The 26,591-nt window shown below is 38.2% G+C and overlaps 8 protein-coding genes across 15 annotated transcripts; 2 read left to right on the forward strand and 6 right to left on the reverse strand.

The window, feature by feature from the left end:
- Positions 1–456: 456 nt before the first annotated feature.
- Positions 457–3,467, reverse strand: SUVH1 (SU(VAR)3-9 homolog 1). 2 transcript variants are annotated; one of them, NM_180436.2, is made up of 2 exons: positions 880–3,467; positions 457–795 (listed from the first exon to the last, which is right to left on the reverse strand). In NM_180436.2, exon 1 carries the CDS (start codon positions 2,952–2,954, stop codon positions 942–944), a length of 2,013 nt encoding a protein of 670 aa, NP_850767.1. In that variant the 5' UTR covers positions 2,955–3,467; the 3' UTR covers positions 457–795; positions 880–941. The 2 variants fall into 2 exon arrangements, with proteins under 2 accessions (NP_850767.1, NP_196113.1); NM_120576.1 differs by having other exon boundaries at positions 493–3,316.
- A 499-nt stretch (positions 3,468–3,966) lies between these two features.
- On the reverse strand, positions 3,967–5,365 carry NAS1 (nicotianamine synthase 1). Its single transcript, NM_120577.4, has one exon. The coding sequence runs from the start codon at positions 5,162–5,164 to the stop codon at positions 4,202–4,204; it is 963 nt and encodes a 320-aa protein (NP_196114.1). The 5' UTR covers positions 5,165–5,365; the 3' UTR covers positions 3,967–4,201.
- A 2,746-nt stretch (positions 5,366–8,111) lies between these two features.
- AT5G04960 (Plant invertase/pectin methylesterase inhibitor superfamily) lies at positions 8,112–10,392 on the forward strand. Its single transcript, NM_120578.5, has 2 exons — positions 8,112–9,325; positions 9,456–10,392. The coding sequence occupies exons 1-2, from the start codon at positions 8,311–8,313 to the stop codon at positions 10,133–10,135; spliced, it is 1,695 nt and encodes a 564-aa protein (NP_196115.1). The 5' UTR covers positions 8,112–8,310; the 3' UTR covers positions 10,136–10,392.
- A 12-nt stretch (positions 10,393–10,404) lies between these two features.
- AT5G04970 (Plant invertase/pectin methylesterase inhibitor superfamily) lies at positions 10,405–13,487 on the reverse strand. Its single transcript, NM_120579.3, has 4 exons — positions 12,512–13,487; positions 11,489–11,846; positions 11,194–11,385; positions 10,405–11,096 (listed from the first exon to the last, which is right to left on the reverse strand). The coding sequence occupies exons 1-4, from the start codon at positions 13,325–13,327 to the stop codon at positions 10,588–10,590; spliced, it is 1,875 nt and encodes a 624-aa protein (NP_196116.1). The 5' UTR covers positions 13,328–13,487; the 3' UTR covers positions 10,405–10,587.
- Positions 13,488–14,552: 1,065 nt separating this feature from the next.
- Positions 14,553–17,397, reverse strand: AT5G04980 (DNAse I-like superfamily protein). Of its 4 annotated transcripts, none has more exons than NM_001342799.1 (8): positions 17,155–17,397; positions 16,780–16,867; positions 16,539–16,643; positions 15,889–16,462; positions 15,603–15,796; positions 15,402–15,510; positions 15,143–15,294; positions 14,553–15,051 (listed from the first exon to the last, which is right to left on the reverse strand). In NM_001342799.1, the coding sequence occupies exons 2-8, from the start codon at positions 16,806–16,808 to the stop codon at positions 14,901–14,903; spliced, it is 1,314 nt and encodes a 437-aa protein (NP_001332351.1). In that variant the 5' UTR covers positions 16,809–16,867; positions 17,155–17,397; the 3' UTR covers positions 14,553–14,900. The 4 variants fall into 4 exon arrangements, with proteins under 4 accessions (NP_001332351.1, NP_001078529.1, NP_196117.2 ...); NM_001085060.2 differs by having other exon boundaries at positions 16,983–17,397; NM_120580.3 differs by having other exon boundaries at positions 16,780–17,397.
- Positions 17,398–17,806: 409 nt separating this feature from the next.
- On the reverse strand, positions 17,807–20,355 carry SUN1 (SAD1/UNC-84 domain protein 1). Its single transcript, NM_120581.5, has 2 exons — positions 19,008–20,355; positions 17,807–18,350 (listed from the first exon to the last, which is right to left on the reverse strand). The coding sequence occupies exons 1-2, from the start codon at positions 20,094–20,096 to the stop codon at positions 18,024–18,026; spliced, it is 1,416 nt and encodes a 471-aa protein (NP_196118.1). The 5' UTR covers positions 20,097–20,355; the 3' UTR covers positions 17,807–18,023.
- TOC34 (translocon at the outer envelope membrane of chloroplasts 34) lies at positions 20,353–22,760 on the reverse strand. 3 transcript variants are annotated; one of them, NM_120582.5, is made up of 8 exons: positions 22,608–22,760; positions 21,997–22,114; positions 21,802–21,909; positions 21,576–21,700; positions 21,209–21,473; positions 21,049–21,117; positions 20,795–20,956; positions 20,353–20,698 (listed from the first exon to the last, which is right to left on the reverse strand). In NM_120582.5, the coding sequence occupies exons 2-8, from the start codon at positions 22,096–22,098 to the stop codon at positions 20,588–20,590; spliced, it is 942 nt and encodes a 313-aa protein (NP_196119.1). In that variant the 5' UTR covers positions 22,099–22,114; positions 22,608–22,760; the 3' UTR covers positions 20,353–20,587. The 3 variants fall into 3 exon arrangements, with proteins under 3 accessions (NP_196119.1, NP_974732.1, NP_850768.1); NM_180437.2 differs by lacking the exon at positions 22,608–22,760 and adding an exon at positions 22,311–22,345 and having other exon boundaries at positions 20,439–20,698; NM_203003.3 differs by lacking the exon at positions 22,608–22,760 and having other exon boundaries at positions 20,355–20,698; positions 21,997–22,607.
- Positions 22,761–22,858: 98 nt separating this feature from the next.
- On the forward strand, positions 22,859–26,523 carry AT5G05010 (clathrin adaptor complexes medium subunit family protein). 2 transcript variants are annotated; one of them, NM_120583.6, is made up of 12 exons: positions 22,859–23,004; positions 23,409–23,465; positions 23,595–23,634; positions 23,723–23,946; positions 24,097–24,339; positions 24,416–24,587; positions 24,761–25,059; positions 25,184–25,376; positions 25,466–25,619; positions 25,735–25,797; positions 25,892–25,988; positions 26,103–26,523. In NM_120583.6, the coding sequence occupies exons 2-12, from the start codon at positions 23,463–23,465 to the stop codon at positions 26,196–26,198; spliced, it is 1,584 nt and encodes a 527-aa protein (NP_568147.1). In that variant the 5' UTR covers positions 22,859–23,004; positions 23,409–23,462; the 3' UTR covers positions 26,199–26,523. The 2 variants fall into 2 exon arrangements, with proteins under 2 accessions (NP_568147.1, NP_001031836.1); NM_001036759.2 differs by having other exon boundaries at positions 22,999–23,042.
- The last annotated feature ends 68 nt before the right edge of the window (positions 26,524–26,591 follow it).

Consider the following 26,591-nt stretch of genomic DNA (forward strand, 5'->3'; position numbering starts at 1 on the left):
TAAAATAATATAATACAGACCAAATCTGAGGATTCAAGGTTAATGAAACTGCTATGCAAAAAGCTTATTACATCCAGTAACAAGGATTTAAAAGTACTCTCTAACCATCAATATACGGTATGGTATATGCATGTCAGATTCACTAATCATTGATGCATGATTGAAAGCATTCATTGTGTACGTTTGGTTTATTTTTATTCTTGTGTTTATCATTATATATACTGACAGCGTGGTACTATTTAGTGGACATTTATGGGGAAAGACCAGAGTCTGTGTGTTTATTATGGAGTTGCACAACATTATATTACGTAATCTCTCTCGGCTGTATTTTTCTCATTTTGTTGTAGCACACAAGTTTTCCTTTGTAAGGAGAACGTCGAAATTTGATTTTAAATTTCCTCTTCTGTCAGTCTATAATAAACTTGATTTTGAATCTTTAATTAATTGTTGGCTTTGTCTCTTCTTTTTCTTTTTTCTGATAAAAACTAAACTGTTAAAATTGACTTGTAACCTTTATCACATTCACATAATAATTAATCAAAAGAGGCTTAGAGTTTCCAGAGATTTGTCCTAAAAATCGATCTGAATACTGACTAATAAGATTACATATCCAACAGGATAAAAGCATGAGGACATCTTCCACAATCCGATAAATAGATAAGGTTTTTGCTGGAGAAGCAGTATAAAAATCCTTCACAGCTTTGCGTCTTATGCTCTTGAAGAGAAGATCAAAGAGACTTACTTTACTTGCTACCAAAAGTACTCGGTTCCACCTATCAGGACTCAACACTCCAGCTGCCAGATAAACAAATTTAGAGATTCCATATGTAAATCATATTCAGTACTAGATAAATTACCATATGGGACAGAGATACAAACCTTTTTGCAACCAAAATCATCCGACTCCAGTTGTTCACCAGAGATCGCCTTTCTCTCCATCATCATCCAAATGAGCCACGGCAATACGCTGATCCACAGAAGCATTTCCTTTTGCCATATAAAGGATTGCCATTTTGAGTCCCACTTGGTCTAGATACTCCATAGTCGTAAGTTAACTCAGTCATTGGAGGGATGTGAGAAATGGCAAAGAAGGCCACATGCACAAAGAGTTGACTGTTATTTTCATAACTAACCGGCTGCCAGAAAACATTAGGTGAGCAACTATGATTCATGAATCGGGCAACGTTCCCAACATTCTTAGCACTGATTATCAGTGGCAGCGGGATTTCAGATTCTTCAGACATCTCTTCACAAGCATCTTCGTCTGCTAAGCCAGGTTCGTAGTTCCACTTGAAAGGGTTATACACATTGGTTGTATCAAAAGTATAATCATCATTAGCCATAGTTTGCTGCACCTTTGATTTGTCTTTGGCCTCACCTACATAGATACATATAAAAGAACCAGCACGAATAGCATCCCATGACCGCAATCCCCATCCTCTATTCGCTGTCTTGAAAACTTCCAGCCTCACTTTTACTCCCATTTGAGTCACCTTGTTTTTGCAAGTCGAGCACGGGCAAGATGGACTGCATTCATATATCATAGGCTTTCGGCTAACTAGAATTCCATTACCGGTGTAGGGGAAGTCACCTCCATTTTTCCTTATGCAGTGACAATCCAAGTTCCCTGGTTTGCATAAGTTGGCACAATCACATCCAAAAGAAGGCTGCATCAGCTTAAACGACTCTGAGTATTTCACAGTTGTGGAGTAGGTGAAATAAGCAGGCCCATTGTCGGTATCAACTTCGTTAACAAGTGAAACAGGTATGCTTTCAACCCCGGAAGTCATATCGGGAAGAATGAGTCCTTGCCTTGAAGGCACACCCGTCTTCCATTTCTGGATTGCAGTCCATGAAGCAAATGCAGGCGGTTGACCAGGAGCTCTAACTAGTTTATACTTGAAGGTGTTGTGTCCAGATTTTCCTTTCTCTACCCATGACTCTTTAATCTCATAGAGTCCATCATAAATATAGATCTTAGCATTATGAGAAGCCTCTTTCAAGCCCCTTATTACCCTAACTGCACTATCTCTACGCAAGCTCTTCTCCAAGGCAAGATTACCCCTTTCGAGCTTTTGGTCAGAAGATTGCTTATCTTTATCAGCATTACCACCCTGACCAGTATAAATCAAAACATCAGGATTACCTTCGTCATTATCATAATATCCAGATGAGACAATGCTAGTGGCGATAGGTTCTTCTTCCGTTTCTCCCTTGACAACCAGATAGTCAATCCCAGCCATTGATGGAGAATGCAACCCCACCAAACACATCTCAAACCTGAAGAAGAATACGTCCCCAATCTCAACACCAGGAACAATACCAGGTCTTTTTTTGGTGTTTGTCCGCACCCCTCTGCCCATACAAGTAGATCCTGATTTCAAATCAGGGCGTTTGATAATCCCACTAACTGCTTCCTTAGCATCCTCAAGTTGTGCAAACCTTCTTCTTAACGCATCAAACCGCATAAGAACACTCAACACCAACTCCCTATTGCCATTCTCTCTATCAGCCACATTAATCCCACTCTCGAAATTCATATTCTCAGGCCGAGAAATGGGACGCTTTTTAGGGATCCTTCTTTTCACAGTTGACCCCTCAAGTTCCGCGTTGCCATTAGACACATCAGGAGATCTAAATGACCTTAAAGGAGTAACCAACGAAGGCTCAGATGCATGCTGAGGAGGCTGCTGCTGATATACCGGTGGTGGATTCTGAGGCTGCTGATGTTGCGGTGGATACTGAGCTTGGTTAAGATCTGGTGTGTGCTGATTCGCTTGAGACGAACTAAACGGATAAAACGATGAGAACCCAGGAGGAAATGGTCCAAAAGGAGGAGCACACACAAAAGGCGGAGCTTGATTTCCACTGGGAAACACAGGTCTTAGAGTACGCAATGGTTTAATATCCAACACTCTCGTCTTATCAGTGTAGTGACCACCATTTCTTTCCATAGCTAAAAATCAAATTCCTTTGAATCTAATCCTCAATTCAAATTGATAATGAAACCCTTAAGCTATCAAAGATCTGGGTAAAGTAAAAAGTCCACCTTTTCTAAACACAACTACGAATCAGAGATCCTCAAAAGGCCAATTGCATGCACAGAGAAACAACCATCATTCCAGATTCAGAGATTACAATAACAAAGCAAAAAGCTTAAAACTTTCAGAAAGAAGAAACCTGAAAATACGCTTTTGGATAGATCACATTCACACACCCTTTTCAAGCTGCTTGCTCGCGAAATAGGGTTTCCGAAAAGAGAGAGACAGAGAGAAAGAGAGGGAAACAAACAGGGAGATTTTGTTGTAGAAAAGTCGGGAAATTTCATTAACATTTTGGGTGTTTATTGACATCTCTGAGACTGTGACATCAATGACATCTGTAACTGTTAGAGAAGCTTAAAATCTAACCGTCGGATCTAAATTGATCTTTTTTATCTTTTTACCGTACAAAAGATCTTCTTATATGACTGGATAACCTGCGTAAGAGGTTGTTGCTTCTGTTTCATTCTCATCCTGTTTAGTGCATTCGTCAGTTTGTGATGTAATGACTTTTTTTCGGTTGCCGGTTTCACCCGTGTGTAAGATGTTGTCGTTTTCCTTTGTGAAATTTATCGTTCCACTCCCTAACTCTTGATTTCTCATAGTTTTGTGCCCAAACGTATATTCTTTATACATTAGGTCCAGATGTGTTTTTAACTCTATAATTGATCTAATTTCATATTACGGGATTGCTCAATAACCAAGCTTTGATTATTCCGAATTTGATTAACAGATACTCTATTTTCAAAAACATACTTCTATGGACATATTCGCATATTTATCAAATAATTTCTTGATTTTATTTTTCTCTAAATAGCAGTCTCCAATAAAGAAGAGAAAATTTATCGGTTTAAGTCACAAATTATTTCATTTCCAGTCACCACTAAACATAAATTACAAATAAGACGATATTAATATATATGGATGCGGATCTCAAGATATGCTTTTTTATTAATGATAATATATAAAAAGTACAACAAACAAAATGTTCGGTATCTTTTTCATTCATAACAAAGATCAAAGAACTCAAAATTCACAAACTTAACACTTAATAAGCGTAGCCACACACACACAAGACATGAAATGAAAAGAGCAGTTAATATAAGACAAAAACATTAACACAATCTTAAGAAAAGAGATGTGTTTTATTAATTGTTTGTTTACTCGATGGCACTAAACTCCTCGATCATATTCTTCTTACCACGGTTGTTCATGATCGCGTGAATCTTGGAGCAGTTACAAGGCATAAACATGCATCCACGAGTACCATTAACCCCGGGCGTGGTCGGACCACCGAGCTTACGTGCGATCACAACCGAGTTAACCACGTCATCGGTTGGATGATAGATGGTCAAGAGTTGAAAGCCTTTGAGATCAGACGAGTCAACGATTGGATATAAGAAAGCTCTGAGAGCATGAGCACTCCTTAGCATAAGAACAGCTCCAGGAGCCATGTGTTTCTCCAAGTGCTCGATGGCTTTGACCTTTGACTCTTTGTCCATCCCTACAAGCGCCGCTAAGAAAACGACGTCATATTGGTCAAGGCCTTCGGTTGCGTTTAGTACGTCCGTTGTGTGGAAGATCATGCGTTTTGAGAGGTCCGGGTCGCGAGAGACGAGGTTTGAAGCGAGTGTGTTTGCGTGTGAGTCGATGTCAAAGTTGTGGAACGTCGTGTTGGGGAGGTGAAACTTGGCCAATACGATGGATGTGAGAGGCATCGGACCCGAACCCACGAAGGCAATCTTGGTGGGGACATGGCTTGAGTGTTGGCTCAGGAGATCGAACTCGAGCTTGCCTAGCTTGAGGTAGTTGGAGTAGTAAGGAAAGATGTGTAAATGGTCAAGTGGGTTTTGGTCTTCTTGTAAAGATCCCAAAATTGTGGAGAAGTGTTGCTCTAAATAACCTTCGGCTTCACCACAAAGCTTGATGAGATTAGCTCTCATGTCTTTGACTTCTTCACACATATTTGTGACATCGATGTTTGTATCCGTGGGTAAGCACGTGGACACGAGTTGTCCGAACAAAGTGTCGACATTTTTGGAAGGTTTTAAGCTCTTGAGCTTTGAGATTTGGTCGTACAAGTCGATGATTTGCTTCACAACGAGATTGTTTTGGCAAGCCATATCGACACTATGAGGTTATTTCAGGGGAGAAGATAAGTAATAATAATCTTTTTTAGACTTTGAACAAATTTTGTGTTGTGGCTTTAACCCTCGCTAAGGGTCGTTATTTATTGGCACTCGTGGGGTCAATTCTTGGCTGAAATTATTTATCTATCAATGATTCGATTCATATACGTTATGAATAATAAGTGGTGGATCTCGTTTATAATGCAATAACTTCAAATTAAGATTAGCAATTCATCGATCTCTAGATTCTCTACACACATAATTATATTCAAATTTTATACTTAGTTTAGACGTATAAAGAAATGGTAAGACTGTAGATGGTTAAAACTTGATTGTTTTATTTATCAGTACAAATTTTTTTATATATATCTTATAAGTTATGTTTTGATGTATCTCGATTTATTTATCAGTTAATATAAGCATGCATCTAACATTATAGATAATCTATATAATCAGGTGATAAACAGAGTATTTTATCTATATTTTGAAGTATCTATTTGCATAATCAACATTTTATAATATGGCAAAAAAAATAATAAAAAAAAATCAACATGTTATACATGATTACTGCAAATACATACATTCATAAATAATTGTGCTAACCATTCCAAACTAAAAGCCTTTACCCACATGGCATGATCCACGACTTGGATAACCATATATTTGCGAATGTTAATAAAACATGTAATATGCATAAAACTTTTTTTCAGTTATATCGTTCATTATTATAAGATCATGAACGGTATGTTATATGAGCCTCCTGGAATTAGGTTATCATAACCCTTCCCGAACCATGAACAGTCCATATTGCGGCTACGAAGTATACAAGATGTGGACAAGCCTCAAAGGATCTCTTATCTCTCCTACTTCTCTTCTATTCGGACCTCAAAAACTTAATTCATATAATTTCTAATATTATCGTTAATTCATATTACGAGATAACGTATTGTATATAGAGTTGGTAAATGGTAATTAATTAAGGCATGTCTCAGAACATTGAAAAGTCACCATGGAAATTTATCATAATATATTAAATACTATATTTATAAGAAATATGATTAGTTTGATATCATATTATATAGCGTTGAATTAGAAACACTCGTCAATATTAGATTCCGTTCACTCCCATGCTTTGTTGGGGATAAATCTCAATTGGAATTCCGTCGGGCTCTAGACTTCCGCTATATTTAATCTCAATTCCGTTCACTCCCATGGTTTATATCATTCCAACCTACATATTAATTGGAATATGTTTTGATAATAAATTGATGTTGCATATATACATTGATTTATATTTATATATCAGTGTCTCTTGCTTAAAATGAATAGCCAATTTGACGTCCTTCTCAACGTATGTTGACATACATGATCCTAAAAAAACAAAATGCGATTTTGTTTTCAGACATCAAATCAAGCACACTACAGTAAACATCTTGTTGAAATGCTTTACATGATCCTGATTGTTTCGTTTGCTTTTGATATCCCTACTGTTTTTGATATTAGATGTATTGGTTACATCTTGTTTATTGAAGTTGAACCAAAATAAAAGAAAGATATATTGGTTACAAGTCTTCATTTACATTAATTGTTTTTGTTTTTGTGTTTACGTTTAGAGTTTACATTAGTTATTATTTTTCACTAGTTTCTCTACTATTATTTTTTATTTTTGTCAACCACTAGTTTCTCTATTTGAATTTATTTTTTCTTTTGTCTATTTATAGTAATCTCAAAAACCATAAATACAACAGAAACCCGAAAAAAACAATGAGTGTGTTAGTAAGTTTTAAACTAACAAGTGCTTGTCAAGTGGTCAACACTCAACAGAACAAAGATTTGCATCCACTAATCAAGACGTTTACCAACACGTCGATTTCAACAAAATAAAAAAAAAATAAAAAAAACTTAGTATCAAGGCCAAAAAAAAGGATATCTTGCTCATTTATTTTACAAATTAGGTTATCTATTGACCACTTATCAAGTGTTTTTCGTATCAAATAACGTCTTCACGGTATCCAACGTTAGGTTAATACGTATTGAAGGTGGCCTTACCTATCAAAGTGTTCGAATCTTTGTAGGATCGGGTCCAAACACAAACAATATTTGACGCTTTACAATTTACATAAAATAGAGTTCTATGGGGTGATTAGTAGTTTCCTTTAATCAAAATCATACATGACGTAAAACATTTTGCTAAAAGTATAAGTGATCATTTAACTCTATATATTTAACTGATCTATAACCTGTTTTTTTTTTTCTTGGTGCAGGACTTCATCGACAATGGATCTTGCTAAAACCAATTCCGTTCCTCGTTTTAGAGGGATTGGCTCTTAGACAGAATTTTCAGATTTAAGCGTTTAAGGTGACGTTAGACTATGTATGAAAAACCACCAATAATTTACATTGTGCTCGTCACTACTTTCGTTACAAAACTCATAGACCATTATAATATTGAGTGAAAGTACTATAAGGAACATACATATATGATTTGGATCCCACCTAGGGAAGGATATATACTATATAATAAATATATAAATAATTCATTATGATGAATTTCTCAAACAAAATGTATCATTTTGTTTGACGAGTATATGTGTAAAATATAAAATAAAGAGAATCTTACACGCCAAATTGTAAGATTTTTTATAAAAAAAACGAAAGAAGACAATTTCTATATTTCATCACTTCTAGTTCTACATATATTATATATGGATTTCAAAGCTTCATTGAAACCAGCAGAATTCTACAATCGAATGAATGGCTTAGTGAGAAAATAATATAAAAAGAGTAATGACTACTATTATTAAATCAAATCTTATTAACTTTAATTATAATGATGCATATAAACAGGAAGATCGATCTTAAAATAAAATAAAACGAGAAAGATACTAACATATACACAAAGAAACATGAGAAGCACTCGCAATGTTAACGATCAAATTATTCATCTTAGTGCCTCCCACGCAAAATATATATTTGTGCCGCGTAAAATCAAGTTTAATCATTCACTTTAATTAAAAATACAAATCGTCGACTCTTATATATCCTCTCTACAAGAGTAAACAGATAACATCAAAAACATTTGATCACACAAAACTTCAATATCTCACAAACGAGAGGCCGGTTAGGAGGAAATTACAAAAATGTCCTCCTACGGCAGACTCGACGAGCATGAGCAAGCGAAACTTGAGGCAAGTCGGAAGACAAAGAAGAGAATTGCCATCATCGCTATATCTTCCATCGTTCTCGTCTGCATTGTCGTCGGAGCCGTCGTTGGAACCACAGCTCGCGATAACAGCAAGAAACCACCGACGGAGAATAACGGAGAGCCAATATCAGTCTCCGTGAAAGCCCTGTGCGACGTGACATTGCACAAAGAAAAATGTTTCGAGACCCTTGGATCGGCTCCAAACGCGAGCCGATCAAGCCCAGAGGAGCTTTTCAAGTACGCCGTCAAAGTCACCATCACGGAGCTCTCGAAAGTTCTCGACGGATTCTCCAACGGCGAACACATGGATAACGCCACGTCAGCAGCAATGGGGGCTTGCGTGGAGCTTATCGGGCTAGCCGTTGATCAACTCAACGAAACAATGACGTCGTCCTTGAAGAACTTTGACGATCTAAGGACGTGGCTTAGCTCCGTGGGAACGTACCAAGAAACGTGTATGGATGCGTTAGTGGAAGCGAACAAACCAAGTTTAACGACTTTCGGAGAAAACCATTTGAAAAACTCGACGGAGATGACTAGCAATGCGTTAGCGATCATAACGTGGCTAGGGAAAATCGCTGACACCGTTAAGTTTAGACGACGTCGTTTGTTGGAGACTGGTAACGCCAAAGTCGTTGTAGCTGACTTGCCGATGATGGAAGGTCGGAGACTTTTGGAGAGTGGTGATTTGAAGAAGAAAGCGACTATCGTGGTGGCTAAAGACGGGTCGGGGAAATATCGGACGATTGGTGAGGCTTTAGCGGAAGTGGAGGAGAAGAATGAGAAACCTACGATTATATATGTGAAGAAAGGAGTTTATTTAGAGAATGTTAGGGTTGAGAAGACGAAATGGAATGTTGTGATGGTTGGAGATGGACAAAGTAAGACTATCGTCTCTGCTGGACTCAACTTCATCGATGGAACCCCCACTTTCGAAACCGCCACATTTGGTAAGTACATATATACAAGTGATTTTTTTTGTCCTAACGAAAAGTTTTTGTGTTTGTGTAGCATACTAAAATACTAGTATATTCTATAAAAAAAAAGAAGATTGATTTATTTTTCCTTGTAATGTTTTAGCTGTGTTTGGAAAGGGGTTCATGGCTAGGGACATGGGCTTCATTAACACAGCTGGTCCAGCTAAGCATCAAGCCGTAGCTCTAATGGTAAGCGCAGACTTATCTGTGTTCTACAAGTGCACCATGGACGCTTTCCAAGATACAATGTACGCTCATGCACAACGTCAGTTTTACCGTGATTGTGTTATCCTCGGAACCGTTGATTTTATATTTGGAAACGCTGCGGTTGTATTCCAAAAGTGCGAGATCTTGCCTCGTCGTCCTATGAAAGGCCAGCAGAATACAATAACCGCTCAGGGCCGGAAAGATCCGAACCAAAACACAGGAATTTCTATCCACAATTGTACTATCAAGCCTTTGGATAACTTAACCGATATCCAAACATTCCTAGGCCGGCCTTGGAAGGATTTCTCTACAACGGTTATCATGAAGTCGTTCATGGACAAATTCATCAACCCGAAAGGGTGGTTACCGTGGACAGGAGATACCGCGCCAGACACGATCTTTTACGCCGAGTACTTAAATTCCGGGCCAGGAGCATCGACCAAGAACCGGGTTAAGTGGCAAGGGTTGAAGACGTCTTTAACAAAGAAGGAAGCAAATAAGTTTACGGTGAAACCTTTTATAGACGGCAATAACTGGTTGCCGGCTACCAAAGTTCCCTTCAACTCTGATTTTTGATATTTTTTGCTGGAAAAGGCTGGTCTGAAAACTGATGCATGGCTAGTCGTTCTTTAATTTGTTTATAACGAACATACAACATTCCCTTCTAAAACATTTTCTTGTATTGGCTTTATTTCAAAGTGTCTGAATTTGTTTCTATATATTCATATAATTTCGGAGGTGTTTCTTCTTAACGCAAATCATATAATATGTATGCGTCAACTTATACAATCAAGTTCCTATTTATGATCATGATATCAAAATAGGTTTTTTTTTTTTTTTTTTTTTTCTCATTGATGATAATAGATTTAACATCGATATACCTATCTAATACATGAACCGTTCAATCTTTTATCGTAGCAAGTAATTAATTAAAACCATATTTAGATTTCGAATAACAAAAATGAATAATGTTTTATTGCATTTGAAATTGAGGCAAGACCAAGTATCTATGATATTTTAAGAAATTTTCATTCGGTGTGAAGCAAACCGCCGTAGAAGGGAATGTCAGTCTGAGGCAACCAAGTGTCTCCCAAAGTGAAATTATATACGGTGAAGTTCATGGCTTGTACCAAGTTCAATAGGCTATATCCTGACCATTGGACCCTTTTACTTGTATCAGCCCCCGGTCCAAAATTGTCATATTCACCATAGGAGATCGTGTCTAGCCCGGTTGTACCATTCCATTCCAGCCACCCTACCGGTTGGACAACATCGCTGATGTATGATTGTATGTAGACCGTCCTCGAGTAAGGCTTCCATGGCCGCCCAAGGAATGTCATGGTCGACTTGGGGTCAGCAGCGAGGTCCGGGGCAGCTCCAATAGTACAATTAATGATGGAGATTCCAGTTTTCTGGTTTGGGTCAGTTCTTCCATGGGCTGTCACTGCATTCTTCTGATTTGCCATCGGTTTTCGGGCATATATGTTGCAGTTTTGAAATATGGCAGCTGCATTTCCGAATATAAAATCTATGGTCCCTGTAACAAACAAGATTATATTTTAACCTCAAAATATATATACTTGCTTTGACTTGTTGTTTTAGTTTATAGTTGAAGATAAAATGATATATCCTACCATATATATCACATTCACGATAGAACTGTCTCAAAGAATGAACGTAAAGAGTATCTTGATAGCCTTCAAAACTACATCGATAAAATGTCGATCCATCCGCATTGTTTCTTACGGCCACAGCCTGGTGCTTCTCTGGTCCAGCTGTGTTTCGGAATGTCACATCAACCGCAACAAATCGGTCTCCCACCACCGCTACAAACGCCATCAAAATTTATTCTTATTTTCTAGTCTCTATGAAGATATCTAGGACTTATTTCAGATGCAAGGAAAATGTAAGAACAAAAAAGATACGTACCAAAGGTCGAAGAATTATACGTTGTCCAACCATCAATAAAACTGTGGTTTCCAGAAATGATAGTTTTATTGATTCCGTCCCCAATAAGCATTATGTTTCTTTTTTTATTTGAAATGACAACATATTCTTCGTAAAGACCTGCCCTTGCATAGATTACGAAGTAGCCTTGCTCCGGGAATGTGTGATTAGGTGCGGCAGCAACGGCCTCAGTTATGGTGGGGAAGTTATCGGTTTCATATGGACCGACGGTCACTGCTTCCCTTACGAGGATCGATCCACCGCTCGTCTCTCCTAGCTCACCTAAATTTCTGTTAGCTTTCCGACAATCTTTGCCCTTGTCGCATGTTTTGCGTAAAACCTACAAATTAGTTAGTTACTCTACCATTAGTTTTAAATGCTTATAAGAATAGTAAACTATGCACATTTTCGTACACACTAACTATCATGTTCATAAATCATACTTCCAAAAGTGATGTACATTAACTTGGGAATCCATGTGAGAGTGTTGATTGGTACGGAAGAAAGCATATGGACCCATGTGATTTTATTCGTTATTTAGTTTTGTTAAAAGTTTCATATATTAATGTTTATAAATTGAAAGTTAAAAGTCAGAATACATTTTCGATATATTCACAGTTTCGTTGACTTCTAATATGTGACTAGGCCATCTGGCCATGTGGAAAATTTGAGTGTTTCTTAATACGTAAACTCCTAACTTTGTAACCTGCATGTGCAGATTTACACTAAATAAATCGAAAATTTATTTATGTTTTGGTTCATAAGATATACTTGAAATTTATTTATATAACATATAGTGGTCCGCTAAATTTATATTCTTCGAATTTCTTTTCGTTCCCCTACTCTATATGAACGTAGGAATTTCTTTAATATTTCTAAACATTCCGACATGATCTACTGGCTAGGCCTTTTTCGTTAGTTTATGTCTAGCTGAAATTAGTAATTGGGTAGTAAAATATTTAGAAACCTACGAAGACAAAACAAGAAATAAAGTAACGAAATTACCTTAATCAAAGTCTCGAGAGGTTCACGAACGGGTTTGTTACCACCACCAAAGATTTTCCCCTTGGAACCTTTATACCTCTTCAAATTACGGTTAAGCGCGTGACTCACAAGCCCCAACGACACACTGTAGAGGCGCGTTAGATTCCCTAACGGCGTTCCAATCGCCGTCGCAAATCCGCTCTTAGCGTCCACAAGACCGTCGAGGCACGTCTGCTGATTAGTCACAACGCCACCGAGAAGACTCGTGACACGATCAACGAGCGCAGCCGTCATCAGCTCCGCCGCTTTCAGCTCCTCCGTAACCGTTTCAAGGTATTCGACGCTAAGCTCTGCTAGCTCACCGCAATCAGCCACCGCACTGACCTCTTCCACCGTCGACGTACCTGGATCAGCTTCCACGCGCTGGGCAAAGCGGTTGATGACTTTGGAGAGGCGACGAGCTTGTTTGAGGCATTGCTTCATTGTGAACTTTCCGTAATGGTAAGGATCGGAAGGTGATGATTTAACGGCGGAGAGGATCGTGCGGCAGAGCTTTGGGTAAGGAGTGGATTTACAAGCGATGTTTGGTGGTAGTGGAGAAGGCTGCGATGGAGACTGTGATGGTGGCGGTGTTGGAGGCTGTGTTGGTGGATGTGACGGAGGCTGTGTTGGAGGCTGCGTTGGTGGCTGTGACGGAGGCTGTGTTGGCGGCTGTGACGAAGGCTGTATTGGAGGATGTGATGGAGGTTGTGACGGAGGACGTGTTGGTGAGACTAGTAAAGCCCATGACAGACAGAGAAGAGCCAAGAACACGAGAGATGAAGAATGAGTTTGCATTTTTTCTAAGCTTTTTTTTCTTCCGTCTTGTTATCTACTAGGAGTTTGTCCTAGTTCATGTATGCATGGTATGAGAGAGATATAGGTATATGCATATGCATTTATAATGCATGGCTTGAGAGAGAAACTTATGAATAATGTAATGCATGTTGCCTTGTTTAGGAATTATTAGTCCGAGAAAATATTATACACAATTTTATACAACTATATAGGGCGATAGGGCACGTACATATATATCTTATTTCATTTTGATCAAATAATAGAAAATTTTAGATGCTTTTCTTAATAAGTTACCGTAAGATCCAATGGAGTTCATCAGGTGGTCGAGTCGTACATTGACCAAAATATATGGATATTACAATATGACATAGTTCGATAGAGAATGGTGATTATTTAATGACTCTAGAGTCGAATCTACGTATATTGCAACTTTTAGAGCGAGTTTTTCGAAAAAATGAGTTTTATAGCCTGTCTAGAAAAATATTAGTTTTACAAAAGTATATCATTGTTTTCCTAAAATCATATAACCATTTTAAAATTAAGACTAGCAATACCCCTCAAATTTCTTACATTTTTGAATTTTGAGGATCGTATATTAGGTTAAATTATGGATTGGTCCATGTCCATGAAACTTAACAAATACATATATAATAGGTTATATATTAGGTTAATACGTGAATATCAATAAACTAGCAAACTTAAAACCAATGAAAATGTCTATAATTCACAAACGAATACGTAATGATTAATTAGAATGAAGTTAAAACGAATACATGTGAGGTGTTGCGGAACTTCGGGGCGAAGGCAAGACCCGTTTATAAGTTTTTTTGTAATCTCAAATCATCACTTTGTTGGTTACACTTACAAGTTAGCCTCCAAATTAATTATACTCTTCCCTAATGTTGGTTGGTTACCAAGATTAATTTCTATTTTAAATAAAAGTCAAATTACAACACACGAAGAGATTAATCAATATATATATATATATCATATCGTGATTACCTCAATAGGTAGATAGAAAATATATTGGTCTATCGAAAGTCTTAAACCGAAATGAAACTTCAAGGATACGGCTATTTGATACGACTTCAACTCAAATCTTAAAATATAAGTCTAATTTACACACAATCATATTATGGATGCACAAAACCTCAGTTGCTTTGAAAGAACCAAAAATCAAACGTTACTAATGGAAAACATTAGATTACTTTATCATAATATGTTTTGAGAACCTTATATATTTTGTAACAAATAATTCATAAATATAACTAGATTACAAAATTTCTTAGTTGGCAATTTGGCAAACAAATTAAAGAGCTGGAATTTTATTTTTTTGTTTTGTTGGCAACTTAGCATTTGTGATGCACAATCCGCAAGACTTGCCGAGTTTTTTGGTTTGGTCGGCCAATATTTCTAACGAAATTGGGTCTTACTCTAGTGTTCACCTTTTTCACAACACAACGTCAAAGTAAACACTCTCGCGGGCTCCAAAGCCCCGCTAGTGGTAGTATCGTAATAAATGTAAAGATTATATCTTAATTCTACCAAGACGTTTTTCAACAGTTGATGTAAGTTATTGTCTCCTAGTTCCGGTTTTACCCTCGCAAACCTCAACGTCGACGACAAACACGGAGCAAACCGGCCGATGATCGGAGAAACGTGACTCGCCGCGCACGTACGAGAGCTGCCGGATTCCATCACCGTGCCAAAGAATCCTATCGCACCTGACGAAAATGTACAGAAGCCTGGTTCAGATTAACCGAACCAAAACCAATCAAAATCAGAAATAGAATATATCCGGTTTACTATATATACCAGGCCGGAGTTCTTCTCTTGTTCTTCTTTTCTTTGCTAGTGTCTCCCGCGTAAGCATCAGAGTTATAAGAGTACTTATAAGTTGGTGCAAAGAAGATTTTTCCTTCATGCCATCCTTTGAACACTCGACCTGCGTCTCTTTCAATCTTGAGCTGTAATTCGTTTCAGAACCAATAAACCGGTTTAGCTTCTTTTTATTTGAGTTTGTGATCAACACTAAAACTTGATTTCTTGGGAGGAAAGGAACCGATTGTGAAACCTGATCTTTGTTGAGAAGAGTGTCCCAAGCGTTTTTATCCAAGAGGGTCTTTGTTTCTGAGTAACTCAAAGCTATTCTGTAGTTCAAATCTCCAAGCCATATGACCCGACTGATATTAAAATGCGGTAAGAAACCCCAAGATTAGCCAAGGCAGAAAATAGTATTTGTGTTAACGATGATATTTGTGTTCTTAAATCTTACTCGTGCTTTGTGATTCGATCAGGGACACGAGTAAAAGAGGTTCTGCATATTCTAGGGAAACTTGTGTTCTTGAGAATCTCGATCACATCTAAGTTTCTGCGGCGTTCGTCTCCTTCTCTCTCACCAGAAGCTAGATGACTGCAGATGAAGCAGAAGCTCGTCTTGTAGAGCTGCAAACTCACAGCTATGCATCCCTATGATGATGAAGAAGAAGAGAATATCAGAAACAGAGTTTTTTTTTTTACTTGTTATGGTTTTTAAGTATGAAAGTGGTAAAGTACTGTACCTTGTTTCCTAAGCAACCCATGATTCCGCGGGTGACGGAGGAGATTCTGAGATGAGAAACGTGTTGAATAAGTTCCTTTCTCATCCACACAGTAAGGAATATACCCACCATTTGCTTTGATGCTACTAAGCCATACTTCATCGTCATTTGGTTGCTTACAAGAGAAGCAACTTTTCCTCCTCCTTCATCCTCGTCTTCATCATCATCGTCATCATCTTCATCTTCTTCGTCATCAGAAAGTACACCGGATTGGTTAACTAGACCTTCAGGACATCTGAAACAAGATTCTCTCCCATACTTTCTTACAATATCTTCAGAGAAAGTGCTGCAGTTACAGATCTTCAGCTTTCTCCTGCACTCTGTTCTGAAACTCTCACTAATCTTCTTCAAAGAAGGTTTCGCAAAGAACATCGATCCAGCGCCAAAAGATGGAGTTTTTGGGCTAAGTCTTCCTCCAGAAGATGATGATGATTTGTTTAAGGATTGATTGATCATCGCTAACCATTTCGCAGCAGGCTCGTTGTCTCCAAGAACAAGGACATTTCCAGCATTCAATGGAACAATCTCCTGAAAACTATGAGACAAGATTAAATCGACAACCCTCAAGACACTAATCCAAGAAATACTCAAGACATTTTGAAATTGTGTACCCTAAAACGTATACATCGAATTCACTATGCACGTGAAGCAAAGCATCAAGATTAAGACCAGAGTGTGGAGATTTTCCTCCCACGTTCCATGTCGCCACAAAGACTCTTCATATAGTCACAAAACCAAAACATTAGAAATAAACATCTCTGTTTCGAGGGATAACTAAAAATAAGAGAAGAAATCAAGAATCTATACAGAGAAAAAAAACACAAACAAAGATGTATAACTATGGGTATATACCTTAAGGATTGGATTTGCTGAGTAGGCATTGAAGATCTGAGATTGCTTGAAGCTAAAAGAGATTCAACTACTATCTCGGATTGAGACCCTGCAAAATTTTTTTAAAAAGAGCCAAGAAATAGCTGCAATATATGAGACAGAGACGACAAAATTCTGAAGATAAACAGAGACACACATGTAGATATATACACAGAGGGACATACTATTAAATATATAGAGTGGATCCGACATGTTTTGTTCTAAGAGTTAAAGCGACTTTCTTTAGATGGTTCTCGTGGTATGAGGGAGAATTCAAGAGCTTTCTTCTTCAGATTTGGTCTTCGAACACTAAAGAATTAACAAACTGTAGCGGAAAGGAATTATTATTGTTTTTACCTTATGCAATGCTTCGGTCTTCTCTTCGTTTTTCTTATATTTTTTTTTTTTAAAAGAAGAGATCTTTATGAGTTTAGGAAGCAAAGATAAGAAAGAAGTAAAATAATTGAAAGAATATATTCTGAAAAAGTCTGAAATCAAGAACACTGTTCCCTTCCTTTGATACTTATATGCCCCTCTTGTTTCTTTGCTTTTTCATTTATACAAATCTTCTCTTCCTTTTCATCTTTTGTTTTATTTTTCTTTCTATTATGTGGTCTATAGATACTTAGATAGACATAGATTCCATTATATATATATGAATCCTTTGACCGAACTTTGATTACTTCAATCAGAAAGTAACGTTTTTCGTGCACATATATATGCGTGTGGTATACGTAGAGCCTAGAGCAGTCCAATAAAAGATCAACTTTAGTTTGTGGTCTTACAATAAAGTGTGTATCTTTTATTCAACGATTTTAAGAATAAAAACTAACTACTAGTTGATTCGGTATTATATAAAGAAACTATTTGATTCGGTAAACTTTTGAACTTGATGTGATTTAATTGAATAGGACGTTTGAACGTAGCTGTATATTTCTGCTAGAACAAAACCAATTTGGAGATATTCTTTTAAAATGATGTTATTATCATATCGAGACTAGAAGATAGGTAAGATGCGTTTTAAAGATTAACAGTATAAATTGGATTTCTTGATTTATGTATTCTGCAACCAAATAAACCAAAAGGTAACACAAAGAAGACATAATCAAATCAAACAACTCTCTACTAGTCTAATCACAGAATCTGATGCTTTCTTTTTCTTTCCATAAAAAACACAGGCAACAAAAGAGATGTGGATGAAGGAATGTTACAAAACAGAAGAGGTTTTATTCACTTTCAGGTGAAGAGTCCTGATCAAGATTCGTTCCCACAACAGGAACCGGGTCTGGCGCACGCCCATGAACCCTGAACCGGTAGATGCAAGTGTGCGAGTCGCTTCCGTGGTTCGAGGTGAAGTCTAGCCTGACAGTATCGATTAGACCAGAGCTTGATGACTCTAAGATGTTGAATGTTTGTGCGTTCGACCTGTCTAGGTCGTAAGTGAACTCTGTTAGAAGTTGCATGTTCTCTGTCTCCGCTGAGGATTCCGGTCCTTGCAGGGATCCTGATACACGGCAATCTTTTGGAGCACTCGATCTGTCGTAGGCTACACTCTGTTCATTTTCACAATGCATCAATCCATCAGGTCAGTGTACATATATAATCCCCAAAATAAGAATGACCCAAAAATGTCCAGAGACAGTAAGTAATGAGCGTATCCAAATGTCTTCTTTATTTCATTTTACTCGGTTATTGTCATTGAAATAACCCCAAACAAACAAAATAGTCTAGTTCCAGTCGTTGCAAATAGAAACAGAAGATAACCCAAAACCCTCAAAGGATCTATTTATGCATACTATTGAACTCTTTGACAAAGGTTTGAGATACTTCGATAGAGTGGTATTGTGTAATCAATTTCAAAAGATAATGCCAGAAAAAAACAGATCTTAAACAAACTCCTAAAGGTCAATGGCATATGGCACACACAGAATTGGAGAACTATGACGAGACCTACTGGATGATGACGAAACTTATTAAGTAACCATAATCCTCTTCAGTTCAGATCTTTTGCAGCAACCGATCTAAACTAATCTCAAGCCTCATTCAAACAATTTCATGCCATCAACAGTCACAAAGAAAATGGCGTCATTTTTTCCAGGCATCTCAATATCAAACCATTGTAAATGCAAACACCAAAGGTAGTAATAAGAGCACACAAGAAAGAAAACTGATACCAACACAAATAGTTTGCAGTACAAGAGTATCATTACCTTAGCTACATGCTCCAATGTGAAAGCCTCTGGTATGATTGGTCCTCTCAGCCTGATTTGCACATAGCCCTCGCTACCTTTCAGAGGAAAACATTGTCCAGGCTCACCGAAGCTCGGAGATAACATCTTAACCGCATTCGTATGAGCGCGCCGCATGGTAGTCGCAAACCAGCTACTCCCTTTACCAACAAGATAAGGATCTGAATGCTCCATCACAAAAGCACCACCAGAAGCCAATGCATAATCAACTCGGCCAAGGCCATCAGCAGCATGCTTTTCAATCTCTTTCTCCATAATATCACGAGCATAAGCCCTCAATTCATCAATGCTAATCTCACTAAAAGCAGAATCATCAACATTCCCCTTCTTCAGTTCCTCATAAATCCTCTCTAACTCATCTTTCGTCACCCAAGGTTTAGCATTTACTTCATCTACAGACTTCTCTAGTGACTCAGTTCTAGATTCTATCTTCTTCAACTCACTCTGAAATGCAGAAGCTTTCCTCTCGATTTCTTGCCTAAGCACTTTTGCTTCCCTCTCCATTTTCTTATCAAGCAATTCAACTTGAACCTGCATCGAATTCGTCGTAGCCTTAACAAGACCATCTACTTCCGCAATTCGGCTTTCCAATCCCGAAAACGCCATCTCCGTTTCATAAGAAGAAATCGGAGAGGACGGAGAAGAAGCCTTGAGAATCATCTTCCTCGTCAATTGAATTAACCCAACAATGATCAAAAGCGCACCAAGCTGCTTCGCAAATATCCTCACCACTGTCTTCCACCGCGCTTTCTCAGACTTAGGAGTCGCAACCTTCCGCGTCCGGCGCTGCGTAGCGGTGGTATTAGTCCCCGTCGCAGCGGAAACAGACCTTCTCGTCACAGGACCCAAATCTTGTCCCTGAGATCGATCAAGGGTAGCTTCACCGCGGCTCAGATCTCTACTCGTACCACCGGCTTCCCCAACACCACCGTTCGCAAGCGATTCGCTTTGAGGGTAATCAAAGTTTGATTTTTTCTCTCCGGCAAGAATCGGCGTCCGTCTAGTCGCTGCCGCCGTATTAGCGGTGATCGACACCGTTGATGCCGACATTTGATCTGGTTTGACTACACAATCGCACCCCTCGGATAAAAAACAAATCTTTACACTAATGTCGAAATCAGAACCCTAAATTCACTAGAGAGAGTTGGAAAATTCGAAAACTTTGTTCGAAATTGAGGAAAGAGTAAACGATCTTCTCTGAACCGTCTTCTCCGTTTGCCAAATTCCTCCTTTAAACATCGGTTTTTTTTTTCTTTAACTCAAATTTTTATTTTATTTCAAAACTTGCATCGCGTCAAAAATAACTGCAGCGGTTACTTTTACCATTAATGACAAAATGGAATTATCTCTTCTAATCATTTTCACCAAGAGAGTAGCTCTTAATTACGATTTACGAGAGGCTAAAGAAGATGTAATTAAGATGAGAGAACTTTGCGACAGTAATTATCTGTGAACCACATTTCTCGAGTTGTATCACAATTTCAACTACAGAACAATCTCTCAGATAGACAAACAAACCAAACAAAACTCGTGTCCACAACTCAAGACCTTCGACTTGCTAAACCGGAGTCTCGCAGCTCCCACGCCGGTTTACTCTCTCTCGAAACATCGGACTTGATTGCTCGAACCAATGGCTTCATCACCAGCAAGTACTGCATTTTCAAACCATCAAAAGATGAATAAATGATGCATGATGTTTTGATCAAGCCTTATTCTGTATTGTTACTGAATGGTTCAGAGGGGCTTACTTGGAATGCAAACATTAAAGGAATCAGTTTTTTTCCTCTTTCGTTTGGGTTTGGCCCTTCGACCAGTTTCTTGTCAACATGAATCGCCTTGTTGCCATTAAAAGAGATCTCTGTGATTTTGTTGAACAGATTGGGAATCCAACTAGTCCCGCATGGAAGAATCTGTCACAAATTTGGAAAATCCGACTTCAAGATTGGTCCAACTACTACAAGACGCGAGAAAAAGAGAACGTGGACAAAACCAATCAACTGACCTTTTCATCGCTTTCGTTCTTATGGCATCTTCCGCTGTTCTCAACAAGAATGACAGGAATAGAAAAACCCTACAATAAAAGATCAGAGGTAAGTGAGTCTATTAACTTGACTACTATCAAGGTCGTTACAGACATTTATGTAAGGAGGAAAAAACTATACCTGCAAATCCTGTTTCTTCAGTTGAGCGCCTGTCTGGATAACTTTTAGAAGAGCATTAGATCTTTTGGAGACAAAGTGGTTATAATTTAACCCGTCTGGTGGAGAGAACTGAGCATGGGTGAGAACAAGAGCAGACTTCTTCCATATCTCTTTACCAAATGCATCAGTTATAGCACCGACAACTTGCCTATCAAGGTCATCCACCCGGTACACATCCAAACGGTCTACGTATAGTAGCACATCTATAGTCATGTTGAGGAGAAATCTGTTCAAATTCAACATCCACGAATCCAAATTAATACAAATGCCACAAATGAGCCCCAAATTAGGAGAGTAACTCCTTAGACCTGGAAACAGTTCATCATACCGTTTTATAATGTTGATGGCTTGATCATTCACATATCCTCCCTCAATAAGACCAGGAGTGTCGATGATATTCAATGTAAATCCCGATCTTGTGCGAGAGACCAAGGTAGGCCTCAGTCCTTCAGACTATAAAGAGGGAAAATCACACACTTTCTATGAGAAAAATTAAAAGAAAGATAGCCAATAGTCATAAAGACAAGCCATGAGAAGAGCATTAAACTTGGCACCTGGAAAGTACTAACTGCAGCAGCTTTCTCGCCTATAACTGAATTCACAGTTGATGACTTTCCAACACCACCTTTCCCCATTACAAGGACCGTTAGCGAGCTCACATCCTACACCAGTTTTTTTTCTTTCTTAAATCTCTCTAAGACAAGAAGAAACAAACAGAAAGCAGATGAAGCTAGAAACAAGAAAGGAACCTCTTCTTTATACTTCCCAAGGATCTCGAGCAATTTAGATTGAGTAGCAGGTGGGAACTGCTGGATACCGATCCATTCACGAAGCGTTTGCAAAGCTGCCATGGACACAAATCCTTACCTACACTTCCAAGGAAAGCAAAAAAGGATCACAAAAGAGAAGACTAAATCATCTGCTAAGAAACTAAACAATCAGAAGACCAAAGAACAAAAATGAGTAATCGCCCATAAAAGAAAAAGTTGTCTGATTCCACTATCTGAATCAATCCTATAACTTTCTAGCAATTAAAGTCTCAGAAAATTAAAAAGAAGATAACTTTTTTTTACTAAGAACAAAAACCCTTAAAATCCATCTTCATTTGCCGTTGTCTCCATTAGTTTCTTTTTTCCAGATCTTTAAATGAAAATAATCTCATTGCTTTAGAAACGAACATGGCGCAAGTGGGCATACCAAAAACTAATAACTTAAGCACTAAACTAATCAAGTATTGAGAGATAATCAGAATCCTAAATCCTGAACTGGGGTCAAATGCCAATTTATCAAATGAGCATACTTCTAAGTGGACGAAGTGAAAACCAGATAAAGAAAGAAAACGAGAGAGAGAGTAACCTACCTGAGCTAGAGTTACTAGTGGCGGATATTCGTCGCCGGATTCGCTGACCTCGTATCAAATTAAAACCCTAGAACTGAAATTGACTTTTGAAGATGATTGATTGCTACAAATCTCAATACATGAAAGTACATTCCTTTCAAAATTCAACCGGACTAAACCGAATGTCGTCGGTCTGCACCAATGACGAATTTGCCCTTTTGGCATTTTTTCTTCCATTTACTGGGTTGGAAAGCCCAATAAGGAACTGAAACGGCCCAGATTACTTGTCCTTGTTTTGTGGATCGTCTTTTCTCTAACACACACACCAGGATTTAATCTGAGACTCGTTTCATCTTTTTTACTCGGCGAGCTTGTGAAGAAGAAACTGGTGATTTCATCTCCTTCGATCACTCCCAAGGTATCGTCTTGTTCTCTCGCTCTTCGCCTTCACTGATGGTGATGATTTTCGTTTTCCTTTGAATGAATGTTCTCTCTGGCTACATTTCTGTGGATCTCCATTATTAAGAATTTTCTCCTCCTTCTAAATTTCGCGATCCTGTTTCATGAATTTGATCCGCTTGTGTTGATTTTGATTCTACAGTTATGTTTTTCGATTATGAGCCTCTGATGCTCGTAGATCCGCTGGATCTGCGATGAATTCTTTTTATATTTTCGATTCGCTAGTCTAGTTTCGTTTGGATTCGTGTATTCGAGATCTCTTCCTCTATTACGTGATTTATGATCCTGAAGATCAAATCCCGTTTGTTTCTTCTGATCTCGCTCTAACTGGATTTACTCTAACATTGGTTCTTTGTATTTCAGATTCGCATTACCTTTCTTATAATCGCCGAGATTGTTCGAGCCTGAATAATCAAAATGGTATTGACTTTTGTTCTATGATTGGTTTTTTTCTTTTTCCTTTTTAGTGCATCTTCGCAATTTGGTGTTAACTTTAGTGTTTGATGAGTGTCTGGCGCGTTTTCTAAAGTTGGAACCTGTGCTTTATAGGTTGTGCTTGCTGCTGCCATTGTGGTCAAGTCTGGGAAAGGTTATTTTCATCTATCTTTGACTTTGTCTTCGAATTCTCGTTTTTCAATATTTTTGCGTTTTTTCTAACTTTCTTCTTTTTTATGTAGTGATTGTTTCCAGACACTATGTGGATATGTCCCGTATCAGAATCGAAGGTCTACTTGCAGCTTTTCCTAAGCTGGTTGGAATGGGAAAGCAGCATACCTATATCGAGACGGAGAATGTGCGATATGTTTATCAGCCTATTGAAGCTCTGTTCCTGCTTCTTGTTACAACTAAGCAGAGTAACATTCTAGAAGACCTGGCCACCCTTACTTTGCTCTCCAAACTTGTATGCTTCTTTCTTTCTTTCTTTCTTTTTTTTTTACTTCTGCTACTTTATTTGAGGAGATTATTGCCTTGACTCTGGATGTGTACTGGTTCTTAGTTCTTTTGAAAAGTGAGTGTTCCAAGTGCTGTTTGATCATTTGATTGTTTCTAGGTACCTGAGTATTCCATGTCTTTAGATGAAGAAGGGATTTCCAGGGCATCTTTTGAGCTCATATTTGCATTTGATGAAGTCATATCTCTTGGGCACAAGGAAAGTGTGACAGTTGCCCAGGTGAAGCAGTATTGTGAAATGGAAAGTCATGAGGAGAAGTTGCATAAACTGGTTATGCAGAGCAAGATCAATGACACTAAGGACGTGATGAAGCGTAAGGCTAATGAGATTGACAAAAGCAAGGTACATGACAGGAGCGCACCCTGCTGTTGTATTCTATTTCTGTAACTCCTATTAATATTTCTTATGTAATTCCTAGATTGAAAAGAATAAGCCAGGAGGATTTTCGTCCATGGGTTCAATGGGATCTGGAAGACTTGAAAGTGGTTTCAATGAATTGAGCATATCCAGTGGTGGCGGCGGTGGTTATGGAAGTGGTTCTGGGTTTGGCATGATTTCAGATGTCGACCCTATCAATACCAAACCAAAAGGTTAGTGTGCTTTAACTAGTGGATCATTCACAAATGACCGTTCAATCCCAAGTATTCAAATCAAAATGCCCTTCCATCTCGGGTTTCTTAAGCGCCTCTATATATATATACTTGATTTCGATTAGATAATCTCTTTGTTTTGAAATTCTTATCCACCGTGCTTAACTTCACAGATCGATCACGGTCTTCTGTTACTGCTCCTCCTAAGAGTTCTGGCATGAAACTTGGCAAGTCGGGAAAGAACCAGTTAATGGAGTCCCTTAAAGCAGAAGGTGAAGACGTCATTGAAGATGTTAAGCCTACTGGCCAATCCAAAGCAGCTGCCCCACCTCCAACTGATCCTTTCACATTAACTGTTGAAGAGAAGCTCAATGTTGCATTGAGACGAGATGGTGGACTTAGTAGCTTTGATATGCAGGGAACCCTGTCACTTCAAATTCTTAACCAAGAAGATGGATTTGTCCAAGTCCAGGTACTCCAACGTTCTTTCTTAACTATTTCCAAGAGCTTCCTATGCATTTTACAGTTTTCTTGAATTCATCACTTTCTGTATTTTATCTTTGTATGAATACATCTATGTTTTACTTTGTCTTCAGATTGCAACCGGTGAAAATCCCGAAATTCTTTTCAAGACCCATCCCAACATCAACCGAGATATGTTCAATAATGAGAATATTCTAGGGCTGAAGAGACCTGATCAGCCATTTCCCACTGGTCAAGGTGGAGATGGTGTTGGTCTTCTCAGGTGGAGAATGCAAAGAGCAGACGAGTCTATGGTGCCACTAACAAGTAAGGCTGTGGAGGTTATCGTGTCTGTTTTTTGACAGGTTTACATGTAAATGTTTGTCCCATTGATGTAAATCTTTTGTCTGATGCAGTAAACTGCTGGCCTTCAGTCTCTGGAAACGAGACATATGTCAGCCTCGAGTACGAAGCCTCGTCCATGTTTGATCTGACTAATGTCATCATCTCCGTACCACTTCCTGCTCTGAGAGAGGCACCAAGCGTTAGACAATGCGATGGGGAGTGGAGGTTTGAAATGGAATTTGGCTTTTTTCACTCTGGTTATCTGTTTATTTGTTCTGAGATGAAAGTCATGATTGTTATATCCAAATCTTATGGTTCATATCTTTGTGAATAATATTAGGTACGACCCAAGAAATTCTGTTCTGGAATGGTCTATACTACTTATTGACAACTCCAACCGCAGGTAACTAATGATGATATCATCAGTTTAAAACTATACTTCAGAGTTTTGTTTTGACATGCGTATATAAATAATACATGAAAAAATCTTGTTGCAGTGGCTCAATGGAGTTTGTTGTGCCTCCAGTGGATTCATCGGTGTTCTTCCCCATCTCTGTTCAGTTTGCAGCGACAAGTACCTACAGTGGCTTGAAGGTATGAATCTTGGTCCTCTGGAGAAAACCCAAGTTCCATATTTTGGTTTATATGAGAATTTTGAAGGCATTTTATATTGGATTACAAATGAGAGGCTTGTTCAAAACGGTGCAGGTGACTGGAATGATTCCTCTGAGAGGAGGTGGTGGTGCGACTCCTAGGTTTGTGCAGAGGACGCAGCTGATTGCCCAGAACTATCAAGTCATATGAAACACTCCTTTGGGGGCATCGGTTGTTTTTAATTTCTTCTATACTATCTGGTGTTGGATTTCGCTCTTTTTTTTGGATGCCAAAAGTACAATCTTAATTTTCTCGGATTTTGCTAGGATATTTCTTTCTCAACTTAATTCTAAGACATTATACATATTCATATCTTCTTTTTTTACCAACTTCTTTTTCAATGTTTTAAGGATACAAGTACGATTTACAATCGTTTTTTTACTTCTTTCACTAGTTCCCAAATAATTCATTGTCATTTCATTGCAAATCATACAAACATTTACTCATTTATACATTTTTGTGTAGTTGTCTGATTAAAGATTGCATCTACATATTTCACATAAATCAGTTTTTTAATTGTTGATATTTTAGTCACAAAAAAAA

This window comes from Arabidopsis thaliana, chromosome 5 (assembly GCF_000001735.4).
Source record: "Arabidopsis thaliana chromosome 5, partial sequence".
Taxonomy (NCBI): Eukaryota; Viridiplantae; Streptophyta; class Magnoliopsida; order Brassicales; family Brassicaceae; genus Arabidopsis; species Arabidopsis thaliana.